The sequence below is a fragment of the Typopeltis vanoorti genome, chromosome 20 (assembly GCF_054136105.1).
Source record: "Typopeltis vanoorti isolate ZY-2024b chromosome 20, IOZ_Tvanoo_1.0, whole genome shotgun sequence".
NCBI classification, from domain to species: Eukaryota; Metazoa; Arthropoda; class Arachnida; order Uropygi; family Thelyphonidae; genus Typopeltis; species Typopeltis vanoorti.
Window position 1 is genome coordinate 31,023,253 of NC_143568.1, and position 10,110 is coordinate 31,033,362.

Consider the following 10,110-nt stretch of genomic DNA (forward strand, 5'->3'; position numbering starts at 1 on the left):
CATTAATTGTTGTTCAAGCTTTGGATTCGTTACTTTAGTTCAGTGACGGATAGAAAGTCGTGCATTGTAATTCAAACAGTGAGGATTAATAGGTTTTTCCTTATGATGTGTCTGCAAACAGACATTTGGAATGTGAGGTATATTTCAACTCATACAGGTATCGAGTTTTCTACCTTCACGTTACTATGAGGCAAGGTTAGTCCTCACTTTTAGTGGGAAAGATGGCACATGTAGTTTATCGTTTCCTGATTAGTTTATGCGCATCTGGGAAATTTCTTGAAATATACTGATGTCTCAGAATAAGCATCGTATTTGAGAGGATTGGGCCGAGTAAAATAACATCTATTAATCCCTTTGTAGGCTTCAAATCTCCCCATGTGGAAAGCATTTTGCATATTACTCAATATGGTGGCCCTCATAAGGGCTTCCTACTTACCAGGCGGTAAGTAAAACACTCATAATATCTTATTATTATGAGTGCTTAAAATAAAATAAAAGAATTTCTTATTGATGTTCTCATTTGCACATAAGTCATAAGGGTTTATAATATCTTATACTTAGTTTCATTCACAGGTTATCCACAAGATATTGCTCTCCAAAATCCCGGTGAGTATTTATTCTGTCCCCAGTATTAGGGAAAGTAACTTTTTTTTTCTTTTTTCTAACTCAATATTTCTATTCTTTCAATATTTTTTTCTAACTCAATTTATTCAGTGGAATAGAGCTACTTACATGTTCGTATTCATTGTTATACTCAATTATTACTGTTTTGGAGCTTAGAAAAAAAATCAATTATTTAATGAACTATTTAATTTGTGTTATTTCTAGACTTGTTTGAAGGGGACATCATAGGAATCGATCCATATGCTGTAAGTACTGGTTATGATTTATTAATGCAATCGATTACAACATAAAATTGGAAATTAAAAAAAGAAAAAAGAGTTGTAAAAAAGTGCAATTACGTCACTAATGCCGACTAGCACACTTGAACGTGCGGTGTGTAAGTGGCAGTAGTCATATTGTACAGTGACGTTTATAGCTGTGTTAGGCGATGCATTTAGGTGAACGTAGACAGATAGATAGATAGATAGATAGATAGAGAGAGAGAGAGAGGCTATTGAGCGGTCTTAAACAAGGTTCATAAAACTTGGGTTTATAGTATAGCGTTCTAAATGTTGAAATCAAAATTTGGATTTTTTAAAATTTTACAAGGCAGTGAAAACGACTTTTCTGAATGGCAAGAATAATTCCACAAAAGAAATATGGTCTCTTGTGGTAAAGGGTCCAATCTCTTTTAGCGATAGCCAAGGTCTGAAACTAATATGAAATTATATCGCTGTTGTTCTTCAATGGATTATATGTAATTTTATCACCGAAGCAAAGAATAACTTCTAAAGTAATTTGTCCCAACTGCAAATGGATTATGTTTCGATGAAATTTGTCTGAGATACAATATATAAAAAAGAAGGTAACTTACATAATCGAAACATAATAATCTCACTTTATTATATGATATAAATATCTTACTGCATTTTTCTTTCATTAATTCAGGACAGAAATGCCGTAGTTCAGGAAGTCAAGCTGTGGCCAAATGGTATTGTTTATTATGAACTGGATGACACAATGAGTGAGTATATTTAAATCTGTTGTAAGGTATCAGTTCTTCCTAATTATATTTAATTTCGAATTTAAAGAAATTTGGTATTTTAATGTACTCGACAAAGGTTTAACCCTTCTATTTCTTTGTTTTCAAATTATGTTTTCATTCCGATGTTGAATACTTCAAATTCTTTTCCATTCAAACGATTCTGAAGAAAAGACTTGTAATTTTCTTAAACAAATAACGTGTAAGACATATTTCAGTTACTAGGAACTAATTCTGAAAGATATAAGCGTAATTAAACTTATTCAGAAATAAATTATATTCAAATGATATTAGATCATCGTTGCATTTGATGTACAATTTCATGAGTTGAGAAAAATCATTTTGTTTTATTTCACGTGAACTTTTTTTTTTTTTTTTCATATTCATTAAATGGTTATACTTGATTTAAGTCCGGGAATGGCTTTGAAATGAATTCAGAATTGATTAATTATGAAATAACTGTTAATCATTTTTATTCGCTTTTCTTGTTTGAAATATTCCAGAATATATGATGGAAGGTATAGAAGAAGCGTTGGAGGATTATCACAGCAAAACATGCATCCAATTTGTACCGAAGACTTCCAATCAGCCAGATTATATTTATATTGACTTACTTAATGGGTAAGTGTCATGTACGTTGCACAACCAAGATGTTTCACTGCATTTTTCTTCCAGAGAAATTTTAAAATGTTGAAGTGAATTATTTCCTATTGATAAGGCGATATTAAGACTAGCTGAACATAAACAACACAAACAAATTAACTAAAAATGTGTCATTTGCGATTTTTCCATCACATTGTGTTGTATTGGTGGAACGAAATTGGTCAATTACTTAGTAAAGGGTTACTTGACGTTATGCACTAAGAATTTTCCAAAGCATCAGATACTTGGACTGATTTAATAATTTTTTGTTTGTTTGTTTTCAGATGCTTTTCCCACGTCGGTCGTGCAACCGGAAGACAGATCTTATCGCTTGGCTTTGGCTGCGATGACAAATCTACAATCGTGCACGAATTGGGACATGCCATAGGATTGTTTCATGAGCAGAGTCGACCTGACAGGGATGACTACATCGATATTATTTGGGACAACATCAAATCTAGTGAGTGCCATTCATTCCAATGATTACTAGTGGGATTTATCCATTTTCAATATTAACATCTACCTGATCAACGATCTCTTTCTTCATTTTCACATCTTCCATTTGTTTCTTTACAGTTCTTGTCTAGGCTTCTTAATACTTGTGTAAGCTGCTACTCTGTCTTTACTCTCTTATATATTTTTGTTCATTTTTATGAAAAATGTATCTCTCGTTTTTGAGTCTAAACAGTACCTTTATTCAAGCACCCTCTTTAGGCTCAAGGTCGCGTGAAGCCTCCAGAAAGCAAGTTAGTGATCTCATACAGCAAAATAAAAATCATCAGCCCTACTGTGAATCAAATTCATGACCTAGTTGCGAAACGGAAATCATATCCACTTGACCAACCAGGCTGTTTCTAGCTCCTTTCTCTCATTCACTAACTTGCTACACATTCAGCCAATGGCTGCTCGTGGCTTGAAATCGGTGCTGCAACTTTCTAAATAGACATACACACTGTAAGTACAGTGTATACGTGTGTTTGGATAAGATATCAAAATTATAGTAAAAATTTAAAAACAAATTCAACATGAAAAAATATTGTTTATTATCGATAATATTATACAGTTTAGTATAATTCAAAATTACTTAAAAATAAAATCCATTATTATAACCCCATTAATGTTCTAAAATAAAAACTATAACAAATGTTATGTCTTTAATTGTAATGTCCAAATATTTAAAGAGACGGAGTAAACACGATAAGCACTACGAACACTCTACTACTGGCGCATACTGCATATAAACAACAGTGGAACTGCGCGACGGACAGTGCCGCATTACGCTAATAGCTCGCATCTCACTATGGCGTGCATATGCTTACGCGCGTAACAATGTGACACGGTGGCAAACACAGCGCTCCTAGCGTCTTTCTAGGACACTATGGTAAACACACTATGGTAAACGTCCTCCTAAGTGCTACAAGATGGATTTTTATTATTTTTTGTACAAAATAAGAGAGTTGTATAGGATTGCTGATGATAAAATTAAATACTACAAGCAAATATAAATAAAATAATAAAGATATTTATATATCGATAAAAATTGGGGGTGCTGCAATTCCGCAATGCCTAAGCACGACCCACCCTTGCATTCAGCCTTTGTAATATTAATTTACAACCTCTATTCCTTGGGTTGTTTCATTGCAATCCTTTCACTGTTTTCATCAGAATTACCAAATTATCTACAGTTCTTGAATGTTACTTTTTCTTTTACACTATATATTCGTGATGGCTAATAAAATACCTTCTATGTTAATCCCTGAAAATATGGTCATAATTTGTTTGTTTTAAGCGTAATGTCCATTGACCATTGACCATTGACGTTACTGACAGGATGGGTGAAGCACAAGTGCTTTTCATATTCCCCTTTATCTGTAATGAGAGTTATTTGGGAATGGGAGATTTGTGAGCAATTAAGCTCGCCCTCTGAGGGCAGTAGTGTTAGCTATGATCAGTTGAGAGAAGAATAGCCTTCGGTCTTTTGTGTTTGTAGTAATCAGTCTCATTGTAATTGACAGCTTGCACGATTAGTGGGTTTGAATGTGAACTTGACTTCACGAAGAATTTTTCTGCAAGATCACGAAGAAGAGAGGAGATGTATGGAGTGCCGGTTTCTCGGTGAATTTGTGAATTTCTGATGAACCACGGTGCATCCAGGATCATCCTAAGGCATTTGCTTTGGATTCTCTGTAATTTTGAAATGTTTGATCTTGAAGTGTGACTCCATGCTGGTGAGGCGTAGGTAATGACAGGACGTATTACCATCTGGTAAAGAAGCAATTTATTATGTAGGTTCAATTTGCTCTTGCGGTTGATCAATGGGTAGAGCTGAGCTATGACTTTGGAAGATTTGGAACAAACGAGATTGATGTGTTTGTTGAAAAGGAGTTTCTTATCCATCAATACCCCAAGATATTTGGTCTCTGAATGCCATGGGATCTTTTGACCAGAGAGCAGGATGTCTTCTTTGTTGCAGATCTTTCTTCTTGAAAACATCATGGCTGAGCTTTTGAGGGGGTTTACTTGAATTCTCCAGTTGGTGAACCAGTTTGCTAGCTCATTGATACTTCCTTGGAGTCTAGTGATTGCTAGGTGAGGGCTGAGCGATCTGGCTAGAATAGCGGTGTCGTCGGCATAAAGAGCCGTAGTAGTTTTTGGGTTGAGAGGAACATCTGCCATGTAAGTAAGCGTAATGTCGAAGATGTGTCTAATTGTTCTATTTATGCTTTTTAAATGATTTAGAGGTGTTCTGCTTTTCTGAAGTTTCCTAATACAGAGTAAATATCACTTAGTTCCTTGCACACTTACATGTAGAAGGAAAAATGAATATTACTAGATCTAATATTGCGAATCCTTATTCTTATCCTGTTTTCTTTTTGTAGCCTTGATTTTCTTATGTTATTTATTTCTTACTGTCAACTCTCTATATACAGAGAGAGAGAGAGAGAGAGAGAGAGAGAGCTATCCGAATTTATGTAATCTTTTCTTGTAATGAATAGTTTTGTCACTTTTTCTTATCATCTGCTAAATAACTCCATAATATATTTTCCTCCGATCTGTCTTCTAAGCAGATCTCGTTTTACAATCAAAACTCATCCTGTATTTATTTTAGTATGACTTCTAGTAATTTTTAAAATAAAACTAAAATATGCATTTTGTTATCATTCATGTTTTCATTTTGAAAAAAAAATTTTTTTTTTCCAAAATTCACATTTTAAAATGCGAATTTAATTGAATATGAATCGAATATAAAATGAATTATTTCCTTTACGCTTCTTACTGATGACGTCGAATAAATTTATTTGTTTATTTCTTCAGCCCAATTATTCAACTTTCGCAAACTAAATGAGTGGGAGACAAACCTTCTTGGAGAGTCGTTCGACTACGATTCTGTTATGCTGTACGACGAATACGCATTTTCCAAGGATGGAACATCCAGAACTATGATTCCCAAAAAACCTGGTGCTAAGATGATCAAAGTATGGCAAAAACCAGGACTGAGCGCCAGCGATGTGCGGAGGGTCAATCGACTGTACGAGTGCTTCGGTGAGTGAACTTTAAGAAATTAAGCGTATGATGAGAGTGAATTAAAAGTATGCAAACTGGCGTCATCAGCTTAAACACCCATAGAGTTAATATTTCGTTACTTACCTATTATCAATGGTGGTGGTGGTGGTGGGGGGAAATAGTGAAAACATCATTGTAAATTAGATTCCTTGTTAATCAATAAAAATAAATAAATAAATTCTCTAATGCCTTTATTCCACAAAGGGAGTAGGTTGAGCGCCTTTATCAGCCTTTATACATTTTTGGGAAGTCAATCTCCAGCCTTCAAGCTTTTACTGACAGAAAGCTCAAGCTATCAATGAATTAAGGCTTTCAAGGGAGAGAATACAGCTCTTAAACCTTAATAAGTATATGTATTTTGAAAGGCATTTCAGTTCTCCGTATGTTACTTAATTTTCCTATTTTATCTAGTTAGACGCATAACACAACTTTTGAGAAAGATGTTTTACTCCTAATAATACAGCAATGATATTACCATTTTAATAGAATTTTATTTTTCTGGTATTTGCAGGCAACATTCGCCCTCCTCCTCCTGATGTTCCAGATTTTAATTGTGATTTTCAGCAGGACGAATGTGGGTTTACCAATCAAGAATTCGCCTCAGTTCTTTGGATGAGGGAGTTTGGAACTCTTGGTGGAAAAACAGGTGAATGTTTGTTGTCTTCTGTCAAACCACATTTCATGTTTTTGATATTTATCTTTAAAAAATCTTCCAAAATGTTTGAATTCGTCGTCGAACTTTTAAACATTATGTAATTATTTGTTTATATGTGTATCTGGTAGGACCTGTTAAATACGAGAGTGGCCTGAAAAGTTCTTGCCTCAACCATAGATGCAACACTATCGGCAAGATTTTTTTTCTAAAGTTGGTGCATCTGTCATAAGCATTTATATGAAATTGCAAGTCATTCTATGAAGTAGTTTATTTTATACAGCTGTCTGAAGCAAACGTGTTGTTTGTATCCCTTGAAATGGATAAAATTAAGTATCGTCTGTTATAAAATTCTTTGTAAAAGATGGCTTAACGCCAAAAGAAATTCATTTGATGTTCATAAAAGTTTATGAGCACTCCTCTCCTTCGTTTTTGACAATTACAAAATGGGCTGCCGGGTTTAGACGTGGTCGTACCATCCTGGAAGATGATCCACGTGAAGGATGTCCAAAAAGTGTAACAAGTAACAACACCAGAAATCATTGATCAAGTGCACGATATGGTATTGGATGACCGACTAGTCAAAGTCCGTGAAATTGCTGAGACTATAGACATTTCACAAGAACGTGTAGGATATATTTTGCATGAAGAATTGCAAATGAAAAAGCTTTGTGCAAGATGGGTGCGCGCTTGTTCACAGCAGATCAAAAAGTACACTCGCATGAAAATCTCTGAACAGTACTTGGAGCGTTTTAGCAAGAATAAAACTGATTTTGTGCGTAGATTTATTACTATGGATGAGCTTGGATTCACCATTACACACCAGAATCCAAACAGAGTCCAAACAGTGGACAGAGTTGGTTGTTCACCGCCAAAGAAGACAAAGTCGGTTCCATCAGCAGGAAAGGCCATGGCATCGGTGTTTTGGGATACTAAAGGCATTTTGTTTATTAATTATCTTGAAAATAGTAAATCAATAACCGGGGAATATTATTCCATCTTTTAACCAGACTAGACGAAAAAAATCGTGAGAAAAGACCCGATTTGCTGAAGAAAAAATCATCTTTTATCAGGACAATGCCCTTGCCCACAAAAGCGTTTTTGGCAATATGAAAATTAAGGGATCTACACCATGAATTGTTGGAACATCCACCCTATGCCCCTCTGGCTTCTATCTCTTCCCGAAACTAAAACTCTTCCTCACTAGTCAGTGTTTTTCTTCGAATCAAAAGGTGATTGCAGCTGTAGAGGGCTATTTTGCAGATACTCAGAACCATTACATGGACAGGATAATGGCGCTGGAATAAATGTATTAGTCTTAAGGAAGATTATGTTGAAAAATAAAAATAATTTTGAAATTATAACTTCGTTTTTTCATCGTTAGGCCGAGAACTTTTCGGACCACCCTTGTACAATTTTTCTTAAGTTAATAATTCTACCAATAAATTTGTTAGATTTATATTTTCTATCGCGTGTCTTCTAATCTTGTCCCTTTTATTATTATTATTATTATTATTATTATTATTATTATTATTATTATTATTATTATTATTATTATTTTAATGTAGGATATTACATGACCGTCTCTAGCAAAGAATCCAGAGGGCGCTCAGCTCGGATCATATCGCCCCTGCTTCCGATACAAACACCACCTAGAAAAGTCTGTTTGCAATTGTCGATATTTCTCAATGGAGAAGGAGTTAATGCCCTTGTTGTTTATCGAGCTGAAGCAGCTGATATTGAGAAGATAATAAATAATAGGAAAAAGTCTGACAAATGGCAAGAGATCAGTGTCGATGTGGAAGTGAACACAGAGGGAGTTCAGGTAATTACAGTTAAAAGAAATAAAATATATTAATATTTTAGATTCTTGCTCTTATATTGAATAAATTAAAGAAATTTTTTGGTAAAGAGGAAACCGATAGGAAGACCAAGATATAGGTGGATTGATACGGTACAATGTGCCTTAGACGATAGAAATATAAGATCTGATAATGCTGGAGTCTTGACAAGTAACAGACTGATTTGGAGGAAAATTGTAGATAGGAAATTAATAATGACGTAAATTTTTCATGTAGTACTATCATATCCTGTACACCCCCCTTGAGGACATGGCAGGAATTTGATGATGATGAAGAAATTATTTGTTGTTTAATATCAGGCGATCACTGCATTCAAGTTGTGAATATTTATATACTTTTAATATTTATTTATTTATTTACCATTTATTTCTTCTTTTTCCTCGTAAAGCATGGTGAGTTTCAAATCTAGAACTATTTAAGACTGAGAATGGAATGTGGTTTGCAGAGTTTGAAAAATAGATAGGAACATAGCGAGTAAGGGAATCTTCCAGCAAAAGATTCCTAACAAGCCATAATTGGCAACTTATGGTAGGTGGGGAGTAGACCTTAGGATCATTGCTGGGGTAATTAGAAAGCATATGAGATTCAGTTTCTTCTGATAGTGTGTGCTGAGATGTGAAATGAGCTACAGTTATGGTGTGAATTCATCTTCGGCAAATATTTCCAAAGAATTCTGTTGCTCTTTTGAAAACGTGGTAGCAAAAAACTAAGGCTATGAGAGAAGTACATTATGATTGTTAATTGTTTATTGATCGGGGTTTGTTAGAACACCTGAATTTCATACTGTTACCCTGCATGATTAAAAACTGCAGATATGGAATTAAATTCGTGCATAATACCGTTAATTTTCTGGCAAACGATGCTAATGACTATTTTTTTTTCTCTTTCAGTTCTTCATCTCCACCGATACGTCTTTCACTGGAGAAGAAGGGACCATAGCTATTAATCAGTTTAATTTATCAATGAGACCATGTAATCGTTAATAAAGTGTATCTGATAAAGAGTTACTTAAATCTCTCATTTCATAGACAGAAATACTTCACTTTGAACTCATAGAAACTATCAACAATTTAAGCAATCATTGTCTCAAAATCCTAATATATTTACTTGGAACTAATGTAATCCAAAGATCACAAAGCGTAGAGAATAAAACAAAACTCTTTTCCACTGAATAGTTGCATGAAATACTCTTGTTATTACAATTCATAATTGCATTTGACAACTGAAAATACGCATAATTTGCAAGGCTGAATAAAGTACTTGATATTCCTTAAATTTGTCTTTAATCGTAGAGATTTCTTGCAATATTGTTTCCCGGAAAAAATAACAGACACATTTAGAGAAAAGTTTTGGATCGGAAAAAACTAATTATGAAATATTGTGTTAGTTATTATAATATTTGGTACACCCATTGAGGGAATAACTAGAAAATTATGATGAAACGTTGTTTCGAATATCATAACGATTCTATGCTTATGGTCTGTAGTTCTGCAAACATGATGATCATATTGCTTTGGTTTAAATGTCCCGAAAAACAGTGTTATCTTCAAATGTTATCATTCTTATAAAGTAGTTCCTTTTGCTGTATCAATACCAAGCGATCAAGAACAATATTTCAGGTCGTACAGCTTTCTATAATAAACAATTAATAAAAAAAGGTCTTTGCTGTGCATCCAACTGTGCTGTGGTTTAAAGTCACTACCTACTCAGGTAACGGATAGTTTTTTATGGTCCAGCATGAGACC

General features: G+C 34.2%; 1 protein-coding gene across 1 annotated transcript; it reads left to right on the forward strand.

Annotated features, from left to right (window-relative positions):
- The first annotated feature begins 325 nt into the window (after positions 1–325).
- Positions 326–9,372, forward strand: LOC150095333 (astacin-like metalloprotease toxin 1). The gene is made up of 10 exons (XM_090410448.1): positions 326–442; positions 574–606; positions 829–869; positions 1,552–1,627; positions 2,149–2,266; positions 2,572–2,747; positions 5,603–5,830; positions 6,363–6,497; positions 8,072–8,328; positions 9,256–9,372. Exons 1-10 carry the CDS (start codon positions 376–378, stop codon positions 9,346–9,348), a joined length of 1,224 nt encoding a protein of 407 aa, XP_090266574.1. The 5' UTR covers positions 326–375; the 3' UTR covers positions 9,349–9,372.
- Positions 9,373–10,110: the final 738 nt, after the last annotated feature.